Consider the following 26362-nt stretch of genomic DNA (forward strand, 5'->3'; position numbering starts at 1 on the left):
AGCTTTGGGCTCGGCCATGGTCCCATCTGTGCAGACAAGCCCAGAACTTTGGTGAGAACTTGTCTTCCCAGCTCAGCACAGAATGTCTGGTGAGAATGAAACAAGACCGTGAATACAGAAGCTACCTTATACGTCCTAACGTACTGTCTCCACGTACGGTGAGGGTATTACTTTTTCCTGCATTGACGCATGTGAAAAATAATCACAGATTTAGGGGTGCCTGCGTGGCTCAGTCGCTTCAATGTCCGACTCTTGGTTTTGGCTCAGGTCATGATCTCAGGGATGGAGCCCTGTATCGGGCTCTGCCCTCAGCATGGAGTCTGCTCGAGATTCTTTCTCTCCCTCCCCCTCTGTCCCTCCCCTCCGCATGCTCTTTCTCTCTCAAATGAATAAGTAAATCTTAAAAAAAAAAAAATAATCACAGATTCCTGGGTTGAAGGAAGAAGGGGACACGCCGGCATCCATCTGGTGGGGAACACACTGTTATAGATGGATCGCCGACTTCCCATCTCTTCCTATGCAGAGGCGGGAACGACGGTCATACCGTCATTTTGTACCTGCTACGTGCCAGCTATGGTGCCGGCACTTTTCAGCCGGGTGTTCTCACATTACCTTGGCGAAGTGGCCTGTGGGCTCAGGCTACTGGAACCCAAGTCCCAGCCCTGCCGACTTCCTAGTGCTGGGATCCTGAGCACGGTGCTTTGCCCATGAAGGCTGTTTTCTCATCTGTGTCGTGGGGCTGTGAGCACTGCCCGCCTCCTGGAACTAGCACGGGGAGTGAGTGAAGGGTCTAGCACAGCGCCTCCTACATAGCGCTCAGTACATGGCAGCTGTCCTGCTTGCGTTGTTGTGTTTGTTGTCACTGTTGCTGAGATTTTATTAACCTCTTACCCCTAGCCCATCCTTGCGCTAAACTTGGCCGGGAAAAAGCTGTTCTCTGCCGTGGGGCAGCGACAGACAGAGAAGGCTGGAGGAGGGCTGGGAGCTCTTCTCATTGGCTTGCCGTTTGTGCTCCGCAGACTTTGGACGCTGACTGGGAAGACCAGTGGGACCAGTTTGATGAGCGGCAGTATCTGAATGCCAAGAAGTGGCGCGTCGGTGACGATCCCTATAAGCTGTACGCTTTCAACCAGCGGGAGAGCGAGCGGATCTCCAGCAGCCGGGCCGTCCCAGACACCCGCCATCTGAGGTACTTCTCTGTGCTCCCACTTGGTGCTCTCTTCTGTTCCCCGTGCTCATGACGGAGCAACGGCAGGCCAGGAGCTGGGGCAGGCAGGATGGTAGTTGATGCTGTCTGTGCTACTCACCGCTGTGAGCCGTCCCCGAGCACCTCCAGGGAGAACGTGGGAGGCCCCTTCACCTGCACCTTGCCCCCTCACGCGGTGGCCACCCTGAAATCACGGAGCACTAAAGAACCTGTATCCTGGGCTTGGTTTCCCTGGAAGATTCCCCTGGCCTGGCCTGGCGTGGCTTTCAGATGGGGGGAGGGCAGGCAGACCCCTGGGAAGTCAGGTTGGTGGCCTCTTCTGTCGCTGGGAGGGGTCGTGTCCTCCGACAGCCCAGGCACAGTTTGTTGTTCGAGATGTTGGGCTTCCTCACATGCCACCGCTGTCTGCTTCGGAGCGGCCCATTCACACAGCCTCCGTTCTGCCATCGCCGCCTGCCGCCAGGCCACCCCTTCCGGTGGGTTGCAGAGGTCTTGCCTGACACAATGCAGAAAGCTTTATTTCTAAGGGGAAAGAGCCTTTGTGAAGGCATGTTGCCTCATTACCAATCCTTCCTAGAGTCAAACAGCCCTTTGGCTCGTCTTGAGGCCTGAGTGAGCGGGTCCGTGTCAACCCCAGCTCCTCCGTGCTGGCCTCCCTGCCTACAACTGGGAGGCCCAGCTGTGCCAAAGGCCCACCGGGGCGTGTTTCTCTCTCCTGTGGGAAATTCACTTTTCCCCAGCTCCAAATAGCAGACTGGCGTGTTTGGGGGGAAGGGGCTTGAAGGCTTTGTTACATTGAGAGGCTGGAGGACTGGTAGTAGCTTCTTAGCTTTCTGTCTTTCTCTGGGGCTGTGGGTACCTGCTTGTGGACTCTGGGGTTTATGAGCAGGGTGGTAAGAATTGTCATGACTTATGACACTGGTCAATCTGGTGGTGCTTAAGTTGTCAGTCTGTGAAGGGGGCGGACTCAGTTTCCCCAACTAGGCTGTACAACTCAGAAACCTCGACTTACATAGCACGCATCCCATGGAGGGGCTTATGTTAATCACCACCATTTATGAAAGGAGCCAGAGCCCTGGTTTCCCCATAGAAATAATGCCAGGGCCATGAGCTATAAGGCTTCTGTGGCTTCAGAAGTCTTCAGAAGAAGACTCCAAGAGCCTGCAAACTGAACAGTCCCCTCAAGGTACCCACGAGACGCTTGTTAGCAGCAGGAAGTCCCCACAGCCAGAGATCTGGGGTACTGGCTGTACCTCGAACACTCCATGCTGCTGGCCTGAAATCTTCATGTCGGAAGTATTGTTATCAGAATTCCCCAGCACTTAACCTGGTCCTTGGCATCTGATAGAATATTCTTTAAAAATTGATAATTTGGGGGTTCCTGAGTGGCTTAGTCTGTTAAGCTTCTGCCTTAGATTCAGGTCATTATCCTGGAGATCCTGAGATCCAGCCCAGCCTTGGGCTCCCTGCTCAGCCGGGAGTCTGCTTCTCACTCTGCCCACACCACCCCACCCAACCCCCGGCTCGTGCTCTTTCTCTTAAATAAGTAAATACAATCTTTTAAAAAGAATTAGGTAATTTTATTTCCCTGAGCAGAGACTACAGGTAGGAGAATAGGGAGAACGCTGAGAAGCCCGCCTGGTCTCAGGCAGGTGGTGCCGCCCTTGTCCTGAGTCCAGATGGTGAGACCCTCCAGAAGGACGAAGGGTCGCCTCCCGGCCAGGAAACGAGCCTTCTCCCACCTGCAGAAGGGAGGCATGGAGTGGGGGATTCACTGAGCAGGCAGGTTCCAGGCGATACCCTGAGTGGGACGAATTTCTGTGATCACCCTCGTCTGTGATCTGAGAGGCAGAAATGAAAGTGGATGATGAGGGCCAGCCATATGTGCGCGTTGTGTAGGAGGCATTGAGACCATCCCCAAGGATCTGAGTTTTCCAGGTCCTGTTCGGGGCCTTCTCCGAGTGTGTTGTATCTGGTAGAAGGTGTGATCGCTGGCAGGGTGGCAAGAGGGGCAGAGAGGATTTAGATGGAATCTAAGACCCCCTTTGGGAAGACAAAGAGGAAAAGTCTATCAGCCATATGTCTGCCTCTGGGCACTAACCTTGCCCTGTGGGAGCTGGGATTGTGTGACTCAGAGAATTTCAGATCTGTGGCTCCTGGTCTGAAAGAGCAGGAAGAGGAGAGGATGGGGGATTGGGACTGAGGGCAGGCACGTGGGACCAGGCAGCCACGGCAGGACTGTTGAGCACGGACTGTGTGCAGAGCCCCAGGCTAGCGCCAACAGAGGCTAACAACCAGGTCAGCCACCTCCAGGCTGAGTGTGGTATGGGGCTGACCCTGTGCGCAGATCACTCTTATGCTATCGAGAGTTCCAGAGACTGCCAGCAAAGCCCACTGTGCTTCCCTCAGATGGGCCCCCCTGGAGGTTGACCTTCTGTCTACAGGATCTCCTCCTTCCAGCCCTCGCTTCCCAGGGAATCGGTGTCTGTGAGGTTAAAACCACCGGCTAAGTCCCTTAATCCTGTGATTCCAGGCTCCTGTATCCTGACTTCATCCTGATGTAATGCGTGGGGCCAGCCTGCCTGGGCTGACAGAGCCCTGGGGTCCTTCTTGGGACCTGCCTACCCCAGCTCTGACCAGCTGTGGCTGCTGGTGACCTATCTCCTGTTGTCCAGGGAGTCAGTCAGTGGCTGGCATTTGGGGCTGCATCATACTTTGCCGTGGGGGCTGTCCTGTGCATTGTAGGGTGTTGGGGAACGTCTGTGACCTCCACACACTAGATGCCAGTAGCCCCCCATGTTGTGGCATTGCCGGATGTCTCTGGAGGGGCAGAGTTGCAGTGAGAGCGAACCCCTGCTGTAGGGCCAGCCCCGCTCATTGTCTGAGTTCTCAAGACTGAAACGTCCACGTGCATTATCAGCCCCAGCAGCAGAACGAGGCCCTCCGCCCTCTAGGGGTCATCTTTGCTGGCACCTAGTACAGCACCTGGTGTGTGCCAGAATTTCAAGAAACATTTGTTGAACAAAGGAGAGGGAGGGGAAATCTGCAAAGACACTTGACTGCTTTCTCCCATCTGCCTCTGTGCAAAGAGGGGAAGAGGACCGAGAAGCAGCCCCCGGCCTCCTCTCCCTCCATCCCCGGGCGCTTTAGGGGAGGAGGCAGGAGAACAGAGTCCGTGAAAGGAGTTCTCATTACCAGGAAGAGAAGAGTGAAGAAACAGCATGGGGGAGTGGCCTGAGCTTATTAAATTTGCTTCCAATTTTCTTACCCCCGTAATTGGATTCTGATTTATAGGATGCGTGTGGACAAGTGCCCAAGACCAAACTATTAGCTGAGCATTAGAGCACACGCTGCTGGGAGGCCGGTGTCAGGGAGCATCGTTCAGGAATCCGAAGATGCCATGAGGCTGGAGGAGGCTGTGGGTGGGGGGAGGGAGACAGGGCTGTGGAAGTTTTTACCCGACAGACATCTGGGCTGGTGGAAAAACCAAACGCATTGGCAGTATGGAAGCCCTCCCAAGCATGTCGTGGCCCGGCACTGAGTGAAAGCAACCCCACAGAGGCCAGGGGCTTCATTTCCCCGTGTAGAATAGAACGTCACGTTGTTCTCTCGGTCCCCCGTGCCAGGGAGCCCAGGGTATTTTGTGGAGGGGTCCGGTTGACCTGGAGAGTGGAATGACCAAGGTGAGGAGGCAGACTTGGAACTCCCTGTTCCCATGCTTTATGGGGGGTGGGAAGTGAGTGATGTCCACGTTCAGGCTAGTTTGGAAAGTGAGTATCTGTGGTTTCAAATGGATCCCTGGCACATTCGCCCTTTAGGGTTGACAACCGAACCTTCTCACGCCCACCCATCCCTGACCTAACACGTGACATTTTCACAGTCTTGAGATGGAAAGCTGCTGTCATTGGCTTTTCGACACTTCTTGGCCGTGGCTCAGTTTCTTCATCCCTGATCCAGGGCCTGTGGAAGGCATGGGGACCAGGTGCCCAGCAGTGGCCTTCTGCAGGACCTTCTGCACGTCCTCTCTCGGCTTTGTTCTTTCATTGCATGGGACTAGATGGCCTTGAAGCTTCATCAGTGCAGAGTTGCTGTAGCTTACCCATCAGTGCACTCTTCTGTGGTCGGTCTTCTCATTCTAGATGTATCCACGTCCGTGTACTCAGCTCTCCCACCCGCCTCCGTGGGAATCTCATGGTTGCGCTGGCATCGGGCGAACCTAGTGCCACATTGTTCCCCGAGACCCACAATCCTGTGAACACAGACGTGAGCCTTAACTCCCAGGGCCCCGCCGAGGTCCGCTGGGGTCACGCGGATGAAGAAGTGGCCGTATCGGAATGGCGACTGTGCGCCGTAAGTAACTGTTTCAGTGGAAGGAAGGGACAGCGTCTAGCTGGGGTGAGTCTGAGAAGATTTCCCAGGCGAGTTCTCCAGTTTATCAAGCACTGACTGGTCCAACAAATAGTCCTCGTTTTCTGGTTGTCCGCCCCCACCACTGTCACCACATTTGGGTGACAACAGCTGGGCTTGCCATCATCCAAGGAGCACGTAAAACATCTGGCAGATGAGAAGCCATTCAACAGAGGCACACCCGTGGAGAAGGGAGGCAATATTTTGATAAAGCAAATGTATATTTTTGCTGTTGCCTAGCAATACTTATTATGGGGTTGCTGTGATTGCAGAGGAGCAGGTGGCAGGGTGGACCGCGCCCAGGAGCCACGAGCTGGAAGGCCTTATGGCTGGGAAGCCTCATTAGGTCACCTCCTCCTGGCCGGCTGGGTCTGATTGCTCCCCTCAGCCTGCTCTCCCAGTTTCTGTCCAGGGCAGTGCTAAATGGTTCAAACAGTGGGATACCCATCGCTTGCCTGGAGGGAAAATTCCACATTTCGATACATCTCACCAGGAAGACATTTTTCCTTTGCTCCTTTTCAACCTAGGAAATGAAGGGGCAGCAGCCCAGTCTGGGATCGCGTGTCTCCCTCCTTGTATTTACTCAGTTGGAATGGCTGCCGAAGATCATCATCATTTCTCTCCTTGTACTCGTCACTTAGCAGTAATAGGATAAAAATCTTTACGGCTGGAACGGCTACGCATAAAAAATGTTCATATTCCCTCAGAGTCAAGGCTATTCCACTAGCTTAGCACAGAGTTGGTGATTCCACATCTAGGCGGAGGGGAGGAGAGAGGAAACCCATCACAGACACTTAGCTTTTGCAAACATGCTCTCCCCATCTGCTACGTTCTGGTCCCTCCTGTGCACCATTTTTCAATACAGGAGTTTGTGAGCCTGTTGATAGTAGCCGTGAGTGAGCTTCACTCCAGAGCATCCCGGAGTCCCAGGGAGCCTTGGAAGGGGGCAGCAGAATGAGTTTCTGCACATCCTAGGAGTGCTCTGCGGAAGAGCTGGTCTGCTGCCCTGGGGGGCTATCTGAGTACCCGTGCAGGGCATAGGAGTGGGTTTTCATCAGCACAGGAGGGGAAGAGAAGCCACAGAGGCTGAGATGGGAGGGGCTTCTGAGCCAAGATTCCCTCCACTCCTGGTCCCCAGGGTCCTTGCATGCTACCCCTGTCCCTCCGCCACTGCCTGCTCTGTGAGTTTCAGGCAGATTTCCCAAAGAGGCAGCATCTCAGCCTTTGAAAGGGGACCAGTCAAGAAAATTGCCGATGAGAATTCATCTGAACGAACCTCCTTCACTCATGTTTTCTCACACCTTGTTTAAGCTCATTCCCACCAGCTTTGACATTGTACATAGCATTCATTCATTCATTTTCCCATTCTTTCATTCATTCATTCATCCACTTGACACGTTTATTGGGCACTAACCACATGCCAAGCTCTATGCTAGAAATTGGTCCCCACTCCCTGGGAGCTCATGGTCTATGGAGAAAATGCACATGGGACTGATTCCTGATGCTCAACTGTGGATTGCTCCAAGGCCATATTGTTGATTCTGGAGCTAATGCACAGACTTCCTGTCCTCGATTTCCAAGTACCCATCTCCCGCCCTGTCCTGGTTTTGGTGTCGCTATTTCTGTCTTGGCCATGGAGCAAACCATATGAATTAGGAGCTTTCCTGTAAAAAAGTCAAAACAGCATTAAGCTGGCCTACCCAGGAGAAGGCATTTACACTTGGATGGGAGGCTGAGGCTTTTTGAAGGAAATGGCATTTGAGCTGGAATTGGGGGCGACAGGTAGGATTTTAGCTGGTGGCAGGCATCCCAGATTGAAGGAACAGCATACACAAAGACAAGGAGGTGGGAGAGCCACATTGTTTTGCAGGAGTCAGTCCAATTTCCTTGGAGTGTGGGTGATGGAGGGGAGAATAATTCTGGATAGGAAACTTGGGGTCGTGTTGTAGCCAAGTCTTGAATTCAGGATAAGGAGCTTAGAGTCAGTTCAGTCAACATTGAAATGTTCGGACTTTCATCCTGTCATAGCCTCATCATCTCAGCGACCCTGGCAGATGTCCTCTGCAACGCATCCCTGGCCAGTCCTGGGTCAATGGAGCTCTGCCGAGGCAGGCGGGAGGCAGTGGGGAGTACCAAGGTAGGTCCGAGCGGAACTGTGCCAGGCGGCAGTGATGCACTCCCCACCCCCAAAGAAGGGTAGGCAATGTCCAAAACCAATCTTAGACTGAAGTGGGGCCAAGGGGATAGAGTGTGATGTGGGATCTTGGCTTTAGGGCACTGGCATCCTCTGGATGACATACTGAGTTTTATGCTGGGGAGTTTCTTCTGGGGTGAGGTGGGAGAGAAGCAAGAACTGGTCAGGAAGGAAAAGGAGCTGGTAGGGATCTGGAAAAGGAATCTGCCCTGTCTGACTGTTGGGTTTAGTACTGGGTATGAAGACTTGGGCAGAAGATCAAGACTAGCATATTCCTAGGTAAAGAGATCAGGCTGAGGGGTTAAGGGACGTGTCCAAGGTCACACAGCTAGTCAGTGCTCAAAATCAAGTTTTCAGATTCTAGGTCTATATGTATGTAAATATATATATGTATATATTCTGTCCCAAATAGGAAGCCCATATTATGTCCAAGTTCACGGAGTGTGTGTGTGTATGTGTATGTGTGTGTTTTACTGGTGCTTGTAGGGCAAGGAGAAGGGATGATGTGTGAGAATTCTGTTTCCCAATTCAGGTAGTTTGAGACTTCTGTTTGAGCTTTGCTTGGAGGCATGGATAGAACATATTTCAATTAGCTAACGGAGTCAGTAGTTTCTTGTGTTCTGTTGCCAAGGCCAAGAAAACCTGTGTGCCTTTGAAAGGCACTAAATGGCTCCAACTCTGGAGACACATTTCCCTCCCTCCCCCCAGGGCTTCCCGCCTTTATTATGTGTTGGCCGAGGAAGGAGATACGGAAGGAAATATGGAAAGACACAGAGAAGTGTGTTCAGGGCCCAGGATTGGGAAACTAATTTGGAATTAAGTATTTCCCCTGCAGAGTTATCCTGCAAATTATTGAGTCTTAGGTTATTAGGTGTCCACCTTAAAAATTAAACAACAAAGTTTGTTGAGCAGCAAATGAGTTTGTTCAGGAAGAGCAGAAAAATTGCAGTTTGGGACATACAAACCCTGGGGGGCCACAGGCAAGTCTGGAGACCCAAGGGGAGAGCATCATCCTGTAGGAGAAAGGAGGAAGTTGGAGGGGTCGTCCTGAACAAACGTGCATTGGAGGAAAATGAGAGTCTGAAGTGGTGACAGCTTCTCATCGGCTGCAGGTGAAGGCAACTTGCTGTTGCCGGGGTGGGAGGAAATCTTCCTTCTTCCTGACGGACTGTATATTGAATGAGGTTTCCTTTATTCATTTTCACGTCGGGATAGATCAGTAAACAAGCAGTCCAAACACGGGCTCTCATGGAGCTTAGATTCCCCAAGGAGGCAAATCTGCCGGCTAGATGACTGGGAACTCCTTACTGCCCTCCACAGGCCACCCGTCCCTTCTCACCAGAGGGCTACTCCCCCTGGGAAGAAAGTTCCCTTAGCTGGCCTTGAAAACAAGTCCTGGTTCATTCCCCCTTTGTTTAGCCCCCCCTTCTTCTTCCCTTTCTTCTCCTACCCATCTTCCTACTTCTTATGTTCCATAAATGAGTGAAACCGTATGATAATTGTCTTTCTCTGCTTGACTTATTTTGCTTAGCATTATCTCCTCCAGTCCCGTCCATGGAAACAAACTGAGGGCTTCAGAGGGGAGGGGGTGGGGGAATGGGATAGGCTGGTGATGGGTAGTAAGGAGGGCACATATTGCATGGTGCACTGGGTGTTATACGCAAGTAATGAATCATGGAACTTTACTTCAAAAACTAGGGATGTACTGTATGGTGACTAACATAATATAATAAAAAATATTATTTAAAAAAAAAGAAAGAAAACAAGCACTGGCCTATGCATTCAGGGCCAGTAACACCAAGGGAATGTGGCATCATTGCTCTCTCCTCTAAATTATCCTTTTTTCCCCATTGTTTTTGGGGTATAAACTTTTAAGAAAGCAGAAGGCTGAAGAGTAGACCCTGAACTTGCATTCTGCATTCTGGAGTGTTCTCTTTAGTGCTGTTGGGGGCACCAGGACAGCTGGAGTGCTCAGGGGAAGAGAAAGCATTGCTGAGTTTGGCTGTGGCTCTTGCCTCTAGTTCATGGGCTCTATTGAATCCTTCCACTTCGGTGGCTTTTGAAATATCCCTGCAAGACCAAAGTATTCCACAAGACCCAGAACTTCTCTTCATCTTAGGTAGATTTTGAATCAGAGTCCCACATACATACAGAAAAGCTGACACTTCATACATGTACCACTTGAAGAAATTTCCAGAGAGAGCACGCCCACATTCCTACATCAAGCACCTCCATCAAGGGAAAGACAACGCTCAGTTTGCCAGAACCACCCTTATGTCCCTGCCCCTACTCCCCACTGTGGGTAACACTGTCCCAACTTCAAACGCCATAGACTAGCATTGTTTGTTTTTGAATTTTACATAACTGGACTTACACAGTATGTGCTCTTGTATGTCTGGCTTCCCTCAAAATTATGCGTGTGAAATCGAGCCACGTTTTCCGAGGTGTATTGCATTTATTCTCACTGCTGTATAGTATTCCTTTGTATGAGTCTATCGCAATTTATGTATCTGTTCTACTGTTAATGCTCATGGGGGTTTTTCCATAGTGGGGCTCTTACGAACAGTGCTCCTGTGATCCATTTTGTACTTGGCTTTTGGTGAACACGCATTTCCACCCCACCAGCCGTGTACGTGTGTGAGAGTTCCAGTGGCTCGCCATCTTTGTGGTCAGTCACTGGCTGTTGTCTGTTTCACTTGAGCCTTGGAGAGGCTGCGTTGTAGTATCTTCCAGGGGTGAAGCTTTGCCTTTCCCCACCAATCAGTGAGGTGGAGCACCTTTCAGAAGTTCATGGGCCACTCCAGTCCCGAGTCAAGTGTTTCACACCTGCTCTCTCCCCCTTTCTAGGCCCTTTGCCCAAGAACCGAGCACAAAGCCTGACTCCTAGTCTGTCCTCAATAACCTGCTTCTCTTCTGAGTGTTTCTGACATTTTCTCCCGCAGCGTGGCGGTGTGCGGTAAAATGGGGGGAAGCCACTAGACGGAGCATGAGAAGCCGTGGGTCCTAAGATAGTGCCCAACCCTTCAGCTCTCAGGGTGTCTGTTTCCTCACGGGTAAGAAGAGAGAAGTAGCTCAGAGATGCTTATTAAGGTCACTTCCAGCCCTGTCTGCCAGTTGAAAATACTTGTGCTGGTAAGAATGTGCAGGAACTGACTTAGGGACTGAATCTGATTGGAGGCTATTTCCAGAAGCACGACTCCCTCCAGCTCTGCAGCACCTCCCCTCCCCCATGGCCCTGGATGAATCCTTCCCCTCACACACTTCTCCTCCTAAGGAGACTCGGGGGCCTGCAGGACCACGACAGCTGTCCTTTACTGCCGTCTTGTCCATTTCTTTGGGCCCTCATGCCTTCCCCTGGGCGAAGTCACCAGACCCTCTTCCTGGCTTGAGAGGCCAACATGATCTGCTTTGATACCATCTTTGCCCTTTAACAGCAAAGCTGTTTGCTCCTGGAGTTGACACATCACACGGATGGCAGCTTGACTGAAAACTGGTGACCTGCCCACGGTTTTCAGCGTAGAATAAGGATTGGAACATGTGAACTTTTCCCCTTTATAACGCAGAGCGCTGTCATGTTGGGTTACCATTATCGCCCCCAGCACTTCAGGGAACCATCGGCTGGTGTGACGGGCCACTCCTCTGCGCCTCTAATGCCAGAAAGAAACAGGGCTGGCAGAACGGGCCCGAGGACATCCTGAGTGGCTCGGGCACCTGGCACAATTCCTAAGTAAAAGCTGAACCTCGGCCATGCTCAGAATAAGAGTACCACACCCTGTGGCTCTAGGAGACTTCACAGAGTGTTGTCACATGCCCTTCTTAGCAGCCCTTGGGGGGAAGGGGTCACCGCCATCCAGCAGGGAAGGAAACGGAGTGCAGGCCCGTAGCTGGTTAAGTGAGTGGCAGGGCCAGGCCTCCTAGCCCTGGGAGCTTTAAGATCAGGCCTGTCTGCCGGTTGTCAGCTGCTCCTTGGGTGAGTTACTTTAACTCCCCAAGCCTCAGTTCCTCGTCTTGAAATGGGAGTAGTAATGGTAGCCAGGGTTGCCATCATGGGGAGGCGAAATAATCCATTTCGGATGCTGAGCACAGTCTTTAGCCCCCAGTCAGCGCGGTCTGCTAGCTGTGGCGGTGAGTCGTCGGACGGGTCTGAGCCCCAGGATACCCGTGAGCACCAGGCCCTGTGATCTGTCCACGGCTCGGCAGCAGGTCCGGGAGGCAGGACAGAGAGGGGGCCAGCCCTGAAGGAGCAAGGAGCTACGTGAATGAGTTTGGAGAGGTCCTGGCTCTGCGCCCGGTCCCCCACCTCTGAGCTGGGGTGTGCTGCAGGAACAGGGTGGTGCGGGGGCGGAGAGGGTGCGGGCAGAGAAGTTCTGCACAGAGCTTCCTGCCTCAGCCTCGGCTCCTGGCGCCGAAACACTTCACTTGCCTGAATGTCAAACTTAACTTTAAAAACCGGAGCGCAAAATAAGCAATGAGGCAATCGCGATGCCCGTCTGGTGAAATGTGTACTTTTAAAATAGTGGGGATAGAAGCCAAGGCCAGCAGAGGGAGTGATTTCAGGGCCGGGGGCCAGGAAGTAGAACTGTGTCTGACAGCAGATGAAAAGAGCAGAGGAGGTGACAGCTGTGGGCGGGCGGCTGTGGAAAGCCGGTGCTGGCCAGGGTGACAGACAGTGGGATGGAGTGACGCGAGCGGTGGGCCTGGGGGCGGCTGGAAAAGCAGCTGAAGAAGGCACGATGTGACAGAAGAGGGGGGACCTGTGGAGTCACGTAGCAGCCGGGGTTCCGTCTGGGCTAGCAAGGGCAGGATCGGCTAATGCCCCTCCGGTTGTCCTTGGTGAACCTGATGCAGTAGGAGGACCCCTGATATTTGACTGAAGCACGGGTGTCCGGACAGCTCTCACCTTCTGCCCCCATGTGACCCTCACCCTGACTGTGACGCCAGCCAGAACAGACGTCGTTCCGTCTACTCTCCTGCTTCCCTGCTATGCCACGTCTGCCCTGATTCATCATGTGGACACAACATTTTTTAGAAGATTTTATTAATTTATTAGCGAGAGAGAGAGAGCAGAGGGAGGGGCAGAGAGAGAGGGAATCTCCGGCAGATTCTGTGCTGAGCATGGAGCCCAATGCGGGGCTCCGTCCCATGACCCTGAGATGATGACCAGAACCGAAATCAAGAGTCAGGCATTCAACTGAGCCCCCCAGGCGCCCCAGGACACATCGTTTAGTCCTTCCCCCACATCTCACCAAGCCCGCCTGCACTTCTTCTCGAGACAGCAGGCACCCACTTGGCTCTCACCTGCCCCATCACAGGACAGGTCCCACTGTTGACCTTGGACCCAAGCCGAAACCTTTGAAGTCCGACTTGTCCACCCTCATTCTGTTGAGTCTGCCTCTTAGATAGCCCTTGGAGCCTGGCCTTGCCTGCCATCCTCAGTGGCTGTCCCCTCTCCCTGGAGTGACTGCAGCAGCCCCCACCGCCCTCCAGCATGGCTCTGGCCCCTTACCAGTCCGTCCTCCGCTCTTCCTCCACAGAGAGCTTTCCAAATGCAGGCACTTGGCTTCCCATTTGAAATCTTTCAAATGTCGTTGGCTCACTTCTTCCAGAAGGCAGGTCCACCCCAGCCAGTCAGAGCTGCGGCTGCCTGACTATGCTCAAGGCTTCGTGCCTCTTCACCTTGCTGCTCTGCCTGCGCAGGGCATGCCATCTTTCAGGAACCTGGGGCGGGCTGGGGAGGCTGTTCTCCAGGAAGGCGTCTCACCCCCTCAGGCTAAGTTCAGCTGTTCTCCAGGAAGGCGTCTCACCCCCTCAGGCTAAGTTCAGCCGCTCCTCCTTACTCCTGTGCTGACATGTGAGCACTCATTTCCCCAGGGGCACACATCAGTCTCCCCCCAAGACCTGGAGCAACCTAGGACAGGTGTTCCAACAGTGTGCTTGACACTCAGCCTCTCATCGCTACCCTCTGAGGGACTGTGGACCCAAAGGCACCTCACCGGCTTCACCATCAAACTCTCTACTGAAAACACGAGTGTTTGGGAGAACAGGTGTGGGAAAGAATCCTCAAAACAGAGGGTGAAAATCCAATCATGGGAAATTTAAAACCACTCTCACTCAACAAAGGATTCTCCATGTTAGCCCATAAATCCGGGACCATAAGCAGCCAATGTTTATTGATCAAACTATTCCCCTGGCACATGGTAGGCACCTTGTTTGTGTTCTCCCAGCTCAGCCTCCCAGCAGCCTTGCTGCGATTCCTGTTTAGAGATGAGGACATGGACTGCAGTTGGCTGACTAACTTGCCCTTAAGAACATAAAGAAGTAGAAAAGTGGGCTGTGCCCACGGAGAAGACAGCACGGCTTCGCAAACAGGGGAGTAAGTCCCATGAGATGTGTGGTGGTGGACGATGACATGGGTGGCACAAGGGTTGTAATTTAGGCAGCCCCAGATAGGAAGATGAGAGTGTGGGGGATGGGGAGGCGTGTGGAGGTTGTGCTGGAGGGAGGCGAGTGGACAGGGTTAGCAGGGCTGGAAGACTCAGGCAGGGGAACTGCGGGGCAGGGGCTGGGGGTTAGTGTGAGGGGGAGGCCTTGGGATGCGGTCAGGGCTTGGCTTCAAGGAACCAGGTGAGGCTAGGNTGTGCCCACGGAGAAGACAGCACGGCTTCGCAAACAGGGGAGTAAGTCCCATGAGATGTGTGGTGGTGGACGATGACATGGGTGGCACAAGGGTTGTAATTTAGGCAGCCCCAGATAGGAAGATGAGAGTGTGGGGGATGGGGAGGCGTGTGGAGGTTGTGCTGGAGGGAGGCGAGTGGACAGGGTTAGCAGGGCTGGAAGACTCAGGCAGGGGAACTGCGGGGCAGGGTGGGGGTTAGTGTGAGGGGGAGGCCTTGGGATGCGGTCAGGGCTTGGCTTCAAGGAACCAGGTGAGGCTAGGGAGAGTGGTGTGTGACTTGTGTGTGGAGAGCAGGGAGGAAGGGGATGGAGGGGCGGTTCTGCAGGCAGGAAGAACAGTCAGGGGGCTTTGCAAGGGTACAGACCCAGCTTGGGCAGGTGAAAGTGAGAATAAAGGAGGGGTGGAGGCAGAATGTGGGGCAGGACTGGCTCAGGATGGATGGATGAACTGGCTAGGAGGAGGGCATGGGAAGGTGTGAGAAGCCTTTGCTTTTTACCTCCCCACCTCAGACCTTCCAGAGGGGCACGCCATTGTGAGTCCCCAGGAGAAGAAGTGGGGGACACTTCGCCCTCAAGCAGCCCGTTCCTGAGCTCAGTGGGCTGGGCCTGGCTGTGTCCCTGGATTCACTAGGGCTACAGGTCTTATCTCAGCTGCTTTAATTTGAGGATTGAAGGCAAAAGGTAAAAGGAAGGACTGACTGTTCTCTGATCCTTGAGCTAGAAAGTCTGAGAAATATCAGGAAATAGCTCAGGGAGCATCAAAGGGAGACACCATTCTTTTAGCAGGTGAGGGACAACCCGGACTTAGGATTTTCCATCTTTCCAGAACCTTCCAGCATGTGCCCTTCAAGACCAAAGGCAGAGAGAAAGGCCAGTGTGAGATAAAGGCTGAGAGCCAGTGAGTTGAATGACCATCCAGGGGCACCCTAGGGGAGCGTGTGAGAGCACAGCGTCGGGAGCCAGCCCATGGGTTTTATCTCGAGGCTCTGCTGCTTACTGACCTGCCCTCACAGTCCCCTCCAGAACGGGAGAGGAGGAGTCCCAGCGCTGCCTCAGAGAATCATTGTGCAGATCTAAAGCTCTTGGAAGAAGACCTGAGACAGAGCCAGGGGTCAGTAGGTGTAGTCTCTTATTACTATTGTGTAATGTGATTCAAGCAGGGCTAAAATAAGACTTGAAGGAGCCCTTGTCCCAGACACTGAGGAATCTTTTTCAGAAACATTGCAAAAATAGGCCTTGGCCCACCTCCACACTTCCTGGTCCCAGCTACACTCTGCATTTGCCTTTTGAGAACATTCTCGTGTGTGTGTGTGCACGCACACGTACGCACACGCACACGCGCACACGCCTGCCATCTGGGTGGCGCTCAGTACTGGCGAACACAGATCTTGGCGCGGTCCCGAGACGAGCCTCTTTGCTGCCTCCCGAAAGCAGCTGCTCTTCCTGGAGAGAAGGTGCTGNCACGCACACGTACGCACACGCACACGCGCACACGCCTGCCATCTGGGTGGCGCTCGGTACCGGCGAACACAGATCTTGGCGCGGTCCCGAGACGAGCCTCTTTGCTGCCTCCCGAAAGCAGCTGCTCTTCCTGGAGAGAAGGTGCTGCTTCCTGCCTGTGGTTTCCCCCAGACTGCGGGGTCCCACTCATTTCAAAAGACCTGCTCAACATAATCAGTTGTCTGGGCAAACAAGGGGGTCCTGTCCAGAGGGGAGCAGTGGTGGGGTCCAGGAGGCCTCAGCTCAGCCCGAGGTGTCTGCGTTCCCCAGTCGGGTGCTTGTTCTGAGCCAGTTGCACGGGCAGCAAAAGTCCATGAGGAGATAAACTGGGACCAGAGGTCAGGAAAACCGTCCCGATGTGTGAGATTAGCAGCACCAAGAACAGAGCTGGGGCTGCTGGTTCCGGAGCAAAGAGTGGCGGTGTCCCGGCTTCCGTGTTTGGTGTCCATGGCTCAGGGGCGGTCAAACACAGGCTCATCGGAATTTAGTGGACAGACCTTTGAGCTGTACTTTCACATGTAAATTAGTGCAAATCTGATCCTTGGTGTTGGGGGAAGAGGGGATACCGTGAGAGAGATGTTCTTAAAGCTTAATTTTACAATTTAAAGGGTTTTTAATGGTTCTGAAATTGCAGCCTTTTCTAGTGTTTAAACACCCATTTATGAAAGAATGATATTAGATGATGAGATTTTTAAAATATGTTCTCTCCTGCAAAATTTAATGTTGCAAACCAAATAATGGTCTTTATAATTTTTTAAGTTTTGTTTTACTTGTACAAAAGAACCCAGCGTCTAGAAACCATTGTCTGGCACTAAGGCTGAAATTTGAAATTGGATTGTATGCAGGCTAAGGTTGAGGAACATCTAGGACAACAATGTCCAGCAGAAATAGATGTAAGCCACGTAGGTGACACAAAATCTTCTAGTAGTCACGTTTTAAAAAGCAAAAGAAACAAGTAAAATAATTTTAATAACATATTTTATTTAATTCAGGATACCCAAATATGACCACTTTGACATACAGTGAGTGTGATGAGCTATTGTACATTCTTTCTCATCCAGAGTCTTTGAAATCTTGTGCGTATTTCACACTCCAATGCTCAGTGGCTACTGCATTGGACAGGCTGGGTCTGGACGAAGAGGGTGTCTGAGCCATGTCTGGCAGCCCTGTCCAGGTAGGATTCAATCTCCCCCTCTCACTTGAAAGAACAAATGTTCACCGTCCTTGAACAGTGTTCGATGGACACCTTGATGAACAGTGTTCACCTCGATGAGCAGTGTTCATCGTCCCTGGGGACTTTGGTAAACAGGGAGAATATCTCGGCCCTTTAAATACAGATGGGTATTTCCATTGCTACAGAGAATGTGTCAGAGCTCTCCACAGCCACCACATGACTGTCCCAGGTGTCTCCCAGGACAGCCTTCCCACAAGGCTCCCTGTTTTTGCCACTGTGGCTACATATTCCAACTTCAGTCTTAGTGACTTGTTTGGTCTCCTTCTCTGTATGATTGATCGTGGCACCTTGCTCAGCTTATGGCTCAGCATTTCCCTCGAGCTGCTGTCACTCATAACTTGGCAATGGACACTGTCCCCTCCGATTTTGCCCCAGTGGGAGCTCACCTGCTTCCTCCCTCACCCAGGCATCTACTCATTCTTCAGACATGTGTTGTATGTCTTCTGTGCTAGGTTCTGAGGTCCCAGCTACGAATGAATCCTTGCCTTTGCTGTAGCCAATAGTAGAGGGGACAGAAATTAAGTTCACAATGCTTGGTAATCGATTATAGAGATGTCCTAGGAGAGCATGTTGGAAAAGCCTGGGGAGATCAAGAAATGCTTTCCAGGGAAAGTAACTTCCAAGCCAAGATTAGAAGAAGAGAAAATTGCCCAGGCTTGGAAGAGAGGAGAATACATTTCAGACGTGTGGGAGGGAGGCTGTGCCCACAGAGGTCCAGAGAGAAAAGAGTGGGTCAGGCAGAATGTAGCCGAAACTTGGAGCATGCAGGGGAGGAGTCATAAGTGGTGCTGGGTCACTAGGATAGGAAGCCACGATTAGAGGTTTCAACTTCATTTTGTGAGCAGTTAGGCAGTGTTGAAACATGTTAAGAATTTGCAGTTTGGAAAGATCATTCTAGCTGCAGGGTGCTGGATAGATTGGAAGGGGATAAAGCCAGCTTGGAAGTTGCTGCAGTAATACAGAGAAGACATGATGGGAATGTGAAGAAACAGCCAGGTCGAGAGATAAGTAAGAAGGATTGACAGGACTAGGCCTTTAATTAGGCTAGGGGGCTGGGGAGAGGCAGAATTCGAGACTATCTCTTGGGTTTGGGCACACGGTAGATGGTGAGCTGGGGAACACAAAAGGCACAGCAGGCTTGGCCGAGGTGCTGGAGTCAGAGGGTGGGTAATGAGGTCAACTTATGGGGCCATCCAAGGACAGGTGCTCATCGGGATTACGGGTAGGGTTGAGGTCATTAGCAAACAGATAGGAGATTGAAGCCCTGGGGAAAAATTGAGTAATCCAAAGAGAAGGAAGACTGAGAAAAAGATGGTTTAAGAGAATTTTGGGGGGAAGGCTAGAATTTCAGATGAGGAAAGAAGAGGAAAATCCAGAAGAGACAGACTAGGAAGAGGCTATCCGCACTAAGGTGATTTTGCCAAAGCCAAGGGGAATGAACCAAGTCCTTAATAAAATGCATGACCCTCCATGTCAAGTGCTACAGAGATAACAAGTCAAATAAAGACTGAAAAGTTTCCGTTAGTTTAGCGACAGTGAGGAGCAGTAGGGACCTTGGTGTCAGGATGTGGTGGGGAGAGGGGGTTAGAGGGCACTGGAAGGCAGAGGTGAACAGGAGTGCTATGCGGACTGGAGCCTGGGGCCTCTGTGTATCATCTGACGGGGGCCCCAAGCTTGGTTCCTGGAAGGAAACAGCAAGTTCAGTGGTAAGACCCGGAAGATCTTAGCTAGACCACTAACTAGCAAGGTGGCCTGGGGCAGGTCAATTCACTGTTCTGGGCCTCAGTTTCCTCATCAGTGAATAAAGAGGGAGCTGGAAGCAACGTCTTCTAAACCTGGGTCCCACAGAATTCTCTTTGGGCAATGCTATGTTTTACTCACTATATATCCATTAAATATGTGAGTTCTCACTATGCGTAAGGGATTGTGCGCTAGAAAAAAAGAAAAAATGCAAGGGTGGGGAGGGGGCAGGTTTTGAGGCAAAGCTGGGTGAACAATAGGCTAGCAGAAGTCTCAGAGCCTGTAACATGTTCATGTGTGTTGGTGACCATGAGAAAGGTGATCTCGTATTTTTCCAGTATTTCTCATTTGCCCAACTGATTTGACTTGTGTCCGCTGTCTTCACAAAGCACGCATGGGCTTCTCCTGGAGACGCTGCCCACCAGCTGGCAGTGTAGGGGGCACCCACCCACAAGCTCTACATGGTACTTTCTAGTGTTACAGCAACTCAGGGGTTCATCTGGAGTCAAAGAGAGAAAGGTCTTCTAGCTGCCAAGGGCTGCAAAGTAAAGTAGGAGCAGAGACTGAGCCTTTAGGGGAGTCCAGGTAACAGGGTCTCTTCTTTTTTTACGAATTTATTTATTTATTTATTTATTTATTTACTTATTTATTTATTTATTTATTATCTGAGAGAGAGAGAGAGAGAGAGAATGAGCGGGAGGGAGAGGGAGAGAGAATCCGAAGCCGACTCCATGCTGAGTGCAGAGTGCTATGTAGGGCTTGATCCCACAACCTCACAATTATGACCTGAGCCAAAACCAAGAGCCACCCAGGTGCCCCGATGTCATGGCCTCTTAGATCATAGTTCCCTCCTTCCCCAGTTAGCTTCCCGATTTGTCAGCAAGGACCCCTGTGGGGCATTCTTACATTGCCAGGAAAATGGGCTTGCAGAGCTGTTTTTTGGGAACACTATTCTGATCTGCGGGCTCCAATGAATCTGATGGTGGAAGTGCCCTAGAATAGTCAAGATGTAGGTTTTCTTAGAAATCTGAGGCCCCTGGAAGTAGGTGGCTGAGAAATGCAGGAGAATACTTGGGGGAGGAAGAAGTGAACTGCAGGCTCTGAGCTGTACTGACAGAGTCAACCAGGAATATGGTGGTAGTTGGGAAGGCCAAGGGAAGGCATTTGTTGGCCTAAGTAGGCTCACCCTGGGATAAGTCCTCTGTTAAATGTCCCTGTGTTCATGGAGGGGTGTCCATGATACCATCTGGATCAGCCTTTCTGCAGGAGAATTAAAGCTTAAAGCCCCTGGACATCCACTGTGGTGAAATGAATTACCTTCTCCTTTACCCGTGTGGAAGGGTACTACTGTGTACCATCCATGGGAGACGTGAGCGAAGAGCCAGACGGTCTTCTATGTACTGTATGGTTCATATTAAGAACCCCTGAGAGAGTTCCAATCTAGAAAGATTGGAACAACCCCAAAGGTACTACTGGAGAATTTCTGTGTGTGTAGGTGCCCCGGGCATCCGTACCTAGCATCATCTAGGGGAATGGAGGCCACCAGAGGGTCCTGTGGGGGCTCTGGGAGCACCTTGTGGGGATAGCTACCAACTGCCCAAGAGGATTTACCATGGACCCCGGGGAAGTGAGAAACGCTGCTGACCTTGTTTCTTCAGGTAGCCGAGGGTGCCTGTATTCTTTATCTATTGCTTCGTAACAAATTACCCGCAACTTAGTGGCTTAACAGGACGTTTATCATCTCCGTTTCTGTGGGTCAGGCATTCAGGCATGACTCAGGTGGGTCCTGACTACAGGCTCTCCCAGGCAGTCATCCACGGGCCAGCTGGAGCTGCCGGCATCTCAGAGCAAAACTGGGCTGGACCCTCATCCCAGCTCCCTTATGTGGTTGTGGGCAGGATTCCGGTCCTCACGAGCTGTTGACCTGAGGCCATGCCTCAGTTCCTAGCCATGTGGGGCTCCCCAGTGTGGCAGCTTGCTTCACCAGAGTGCAAGCCAAAAGGATGGGTGTCCCAGTCTTTCCTAACCTAATCAGAGAAGTAGCATCCCATCACTTTAGCTGTATTCTGTTCCTGAGAATCCACTCACCAGGGTCAACTCACACTGCATGGGAGGGGATAACACAAGGACTTGGGGGTTGGAGGCCCTCTGCTGCCCACCACAGTACCCGACCAGGCTTCGAGGCAGCTCACTCCCCTGCCCTGGCCCACGAACCCGCTTCTCAGAATAAAGGAATTTAATAACGCGTTCAGCAATTAAAACGTCGCAGCATAATGGAGTAACAGATCTCACTGTTGCTTTAAGTATCTTGTATGAGATGCAGGATTTCCGTAATCCTAAATGAGGACAGATGTTGAGGCAAGACCTAGGAGCACTATATGTTTATGTGAATGAACAAATTAATCTGCATGTGAAATCCCAGTGAAATTGACATGAAATAAAAATGTCATGCCTTACAGTGTATCTGCGTTGCCCGTGAAATGAGATTAAAAGGAATTTCTGATTCTCCAGTTGTCATACTTTTCATACTGCTTGCATCCTTCTCTTCTAAAGACTTGAGTTTGGACCTAGAGGCCAGGCACAGGTTTGGCATTTTATACCTTTTGGCCATCTTCCTTCTCCACTTGGCTGGGAGCAGGTTTCTGTACAGAGAACTGATCCGGGAATGTATTAGATGTTCTCAGCTCTAAATACAAAACCTGTGATTCTCCACGCTGCCGGCATGTTCGCTGTCCCTGTCCCAAGGCAACTGATTCTGGAAAGGTCCCTGGGCCTTGAGCTTTGCCCCCGTCATCCTTCTGCACACACATCAGCTTTGGGGTGGGCACTGGTGTCATTGGGGAGTGAGGGGAAGAGATGCTGGTCTCCTTGAGGCCTCATCAGGGCTGGAGCCATGACATGGTGAGACGAGACAAAAGTGTGGGAGGGACAGAGAATGTGCCCCCATACCCCTGCACCTGGGAATCCACAGATTGTCTCTCCCTCGTTTACAGACAGGACTCTCCCAGGAAACCGGTCCCACTCCCACTGTATGCCTGTGCTTCTTTTGGCCCTTGTGGCCATAGAGTTCCGGGAAATGGAACACACAGAGAAGACAGCCTATTCACTTTCTCTGTCTGAGTCTGCCCTCTGCCAAGTGTTCAGGACTGTAGGAGTCAGAGGGATGGGCATTAGCTCTCTGTTTAAGAACAGGTATTCACAAATTCCCCTCCTCGGGCCTCATTGAAATCACACCTCCGCTGGCTCTGTCTAGGCAGGAAGTGGGAGCCCCTGTCGGTATCCCCCAAGGTAGCTCAGCTGGCCCTTTCCCTGTCCTCCTCTAACTGCCCAGGAGTGACAGCCTTTCCCCTGCCCCCCTCCCTGGGCATGTCGCTGCAACGGCTGGATTCCTGAGCTCAGTAGAAACTGCTTCTTGGGTTGGTGACTTGAGTGGGGCGCATGGGTCCACAGGGCACAGGACACAGAAGGGACCTGAGCAGCAGCTGAAGGCTTTTGGATACCCTAGTGCTTGTAACAGTGCTGGCGTGGAGAGGTGGTGGCATGGTGACAAGGACGTCTGGCAGGCCTGGGTTCAAATCCCTACACTGGCTGTAGCAAGTTGCTTCACCTCCCGGTGCCTCAGTCTCCTCCTGAGTGAGTCCGTCAAGCAGTGGCCCCTCATAAGGTTACGGCGAGCATTAAATATGCAAGGTGCTCCGCACAGCGCCCGGCACTGGAGGGAGAGCGTGTGCACGCACACTGGGAGGGTGGGTAGTGGGGGGCAGAGGGAGACACAGAATTCCAAGCAGACTCCACGCTGATCTCCCTACCCTGAGATCACATCCTGAGTTGAAACCAAGAGTTAGACGCTTCACGGACCGAGCCAGCCAGGTGCCCCCGAAAGTAGTAGTTTAAGAACATTACGAGATGGATATTTTCATCACTGTAGACCGGGAGCCAAGTNATTACGAGATGGATATTTTCATCACTGTAGACCAGGAGCCAAGGCTTAGGGAAGTGAAGTCACTGCCAAGCTCCCAAGTGATGACACACCCGAGTGTCCCACCCCAGGCCTGTGTGATCTCCATTACATTCTGCCACATTTTTGTGTGACCTTTCCGCTTTCTTTAGCTGCCCTCAGTCTCCCCTCTGGGATGCCAGAGCCCCCCCTTCAGGAGTCTGTCTTCTCATACTTGGTGCCGTTGTTAATTGCGGGGGGAGACCAGTGGCCTTCCTCTCCATCAACATTTTGGTGATAATAATTACGCTGTCCTCTGCCTCCGGGTTCCTTTGTCTCCATCACTCCCTCCTGTTTTGACATTCCAGAGTTAAACCCCACATGTTTGTAATTTATGACCACGTCTTTTCTTCCGTAAGGGTGGCACGCTGTAGGAGGAAGATGTATGTCCAGGAGTCAGAGGACCTGGGCGCCGGCCTCAGCAGGCACCCTTGGGACCCTCGGGCACCTCTGTTGCCCACTGATAAAATGGGGATGATGATGACATCTTAACACCGCTTAGAGGCAGCTCTCAGTCTCACGAGCTTGTGCAACAAAGTAAGAGGCCTGTGCACGGGGCGCCTGGGCGGCTCAGTCAGTTAAGCGTCTGCCTTTGGTTCAGGGTGTGATCCAGGAATCCTGCGCCAGGCTCTGAGCTCAGGGGAGGATTCTGCTTCTCCCTCTCCCCCTGCCCACCCCGCCTTATACTCTCTCTTTCTCTGGGTCGCTCTCTCTCTCTCAAATAAATACATAAAATCTTAAAAAAAAAAAAAAAGCATGTGTACTTTACGTTTCTGTGGGAACTGATGGCGATCATCACTTAGTATGTTTCTGACATACCCGCGATGGCACCTGCTGGCATACAGGGGCGGGGCGGGGGTGGGTAGGGGAGCAGGGATTGGTGCTGGAGAGACGGAAAGAGACCGAAGAGGAAGCTCCTGCATGTGCCCTGGGGCTAGCATCTCAGACCCTCTGTGGAGGCAGCCTTGGCTGTAAGTGGCGCTCAACACTCAAGAAGTTGATGGTTCAGGAAACACTTTGAGATGCACCTGAACTTGGGGAAATCAAGAGCCTCAGCTGAATTTTGCAGAAAGAAAAAAGAGAAGCACAAAACAGAAAATACTGCATGTGNCCCCCCCTTCAGGAGTCTGTCTTCTCATACTTGGTGCCGTTGTTAATTGCGGGGGGAGACCAGTGGCCTTCCTCTCCATCAACATTTTGGTGATAATAATTACGCTGTCCTCTGCCTCCGGGTTCCTTTGTCTCCATCACTCCCTCCTGTTTTGACATTCCAGAGTTAAACCCCACATGTTTGTAATTTATGACCACGTCTTTTCTTCCGTAAGGGTGGCACGCTGTAGGAGGAAGATGTATGTCCAGGAGTCAGAGGACCTGGGCGCCGGCCTCAGCAGGCACCCTTGGGACCCTCGGGCACCTCTGTTGCCCACTGATAAAATGGGGATGATGATGACATCTTAACACCGCTTAGAGGCAGCTCTCAGTCTCACGAGCTTGTGCAACAAAGTAAGAGGCCTGTGCACGGGGCGCCTGGGCGGCTCAGTCAGTTAAGCGTCTGCCTTTGGTTCAGGGTGTGATCCAGGGATCCTGCGTCAGGCTCTGAGCTCAGGGGAGGATTCTTCTTCTCCCTCTCCCCCTGCCCACCCCGCCTTATACTCTCTCTTTCTCTGGGTCGCTCTCTCTCTCTCAAATAAATACATAAAATCTTAAAAAAAAAAAAAAAGCATGTGTACTTTACGTTTCTGTGGGAACTGATGGCGATCATCACTTAGTATGTTTCTGACATACCCGCGATGGCACCTGCTGGCATACAGGGGCGGGGCGGGGGTGGGTAGGGGAGCAGGGATTGGTGCTGGAGAGACGGAAAGAGACCGAAGAGGAAGCTCCTGCATGTGCCCTGGGGCTAGCATCTCAGACCCTCTGTGGAGGCAGCCTTGGCTGTAAGTGGCGCTCAACACTCAAGAAGTTGATGGTTCAGGAAACACTTTGAGATGCACCTGAACTTGGGGAAATCAAGAGCCTCAGCTGAATTTTGCAGAAAGAAAAAAGAGAAGCACAAAACAGAAAATACTGCATGTGGGGGATGAGCTCAGCGGAGCAGATGTTATTCAGGAGGTGCTTGGGGCCATCAGGACAGCAGCCCCGGTGGGCAGGCTGGCGTCAGTCTCCACACACCGTGTGGTCCGCCCTTCCTCCTGGCCCTCCCCCCACTCTGATCTTTCCTGCTCACTTGCTCTTCTCTCCAGTAAAACCCCTGAATAATAAATTACAAACATGCTTTCCCGTCTGTCTGCGGGCGCCAGATCTCAGCATTGGAAGCTTTCAACATCCCCTCGGTGTCCCTAATAGATCTTGCCATTTGATTAATCTTCTAGAGTCTTCTCCCAGAGAGCCCACCATCTGAGCCGACTCTCCTCGTGGCGTCCAGTTTGAAGGATTTTTCTCTGCCTCTCAGCCTGGTTGCTGCCAGTGCCGACTGCTTATCCCCAAGCAGGGCTGCGGGATGCTGGGGACAGGTGGCAGTTAGAAGTCCCAGGACCTGGGTGCAGCTCACCTGAGTCACTCCTCAGGTGTGTGACTCTGAGCGAGATTCTGAACCCCGGGTCTGCTCTTCTGGGGAGTGGAGGTTCTCAGAAGCTGTTGCGAGGGTCTGATGAGACAGCTGATGCACTGTGACCAGGGGCAGAAGGAAGAATCCGTGAAGTCCCAAGAGCCAAGCTGCCCAGGCCATTGAGGTGTGAGGCAGTGCCCTGCAGCCCGCCCTCCCTGGGCCTGTGCACACTGGAGCTCTTCGGGGATTCCTGCCCTGCCCAGAGAGAAGCCCCCTGACCTTTCTCCTGCAGGAGGGTGGAAGGGAGTGAGGTCCAAGAGCATGACCGCCCAGGCTCCTGCCAATGCCTGTCCCGCCACCAAGGTCTGCCCAGTCTCGGAGGCTGAACTGGGTCATCTCCAAGGCCCCTTCCTTTTTGGAATCATGAGTTCATGGTTCTAGTCCATAAGGGCAGAACACTGCACGGAGCTGGTTCAGCCCCTAGAGCCGTGCTAATAATAATTCAAGCTGCCATTTAGTTAGCAGCTGTTAAGCACCTGGTGCTTTGCCTGTAGTCTGTGGTCTTCACAACAAGCCTGCAAGGGAGGTATCTATCTGCACTCAACAGGTGACACATCGAGGCTCCGAGAGGGCAAATGATGTGCCCAAGGGCACACAGCCAGTTTTCGACAGATTCAGGATTCAAACCGACATCATAACCCGGCTTCGTTTCTCTAAAACTGTTGCTGGGTTCTTTGCTCTTTCCCCCTCCCCCCTCACCTCTCAGGGCCCCTCGCCCTCTGTCAGACAAGACAGAACCGCCCAATGGGGGGAGTAGTCTGCACATTTGAACTTGCTGTTGAAGATAACGGTCCTGACAG

At 52.2% G+C, this 26362-nt stretch overlaps 1 protein-coding gene across 1 annotated transcript in view; it reads left to right on the top strand.

Annotated features, from left to right (window-relative positions):
* The window catches only part of GALNT14 (polypeptide N-acetylgalactosaminyltransferase 14), a 224200-nt gene that overhangs the window by 130100 nt on the left and 67738 nt on the right, over window positions 1–26362 (top strand). The window contains exon 2 of the mRNA XM_034657296.1: window positions 1020–1189. Coding sequence (XP_034513187.1) covers window positions 1020–1189 — 170 coding nt within the window. The remainder of the gene's footprint in view (window positions 1–1019; window positions 1190–26362) is intronic.

The sequence above is a fragment of the Ailuropoda melanoleuca genome, chromosome 4 (genome assembly GCF_002007445.2).
Source record: "Ailuropoda melanoleuca isolate Jingjing chromosome 4, ASM200744v2, whole genome shotgun sequence".
NCBI lineage: Eukaryota > Metazoa > Chordata > Mammalia > Carnivora > Ursidae > Ailuropoda > Ailuropoda melanoleuca.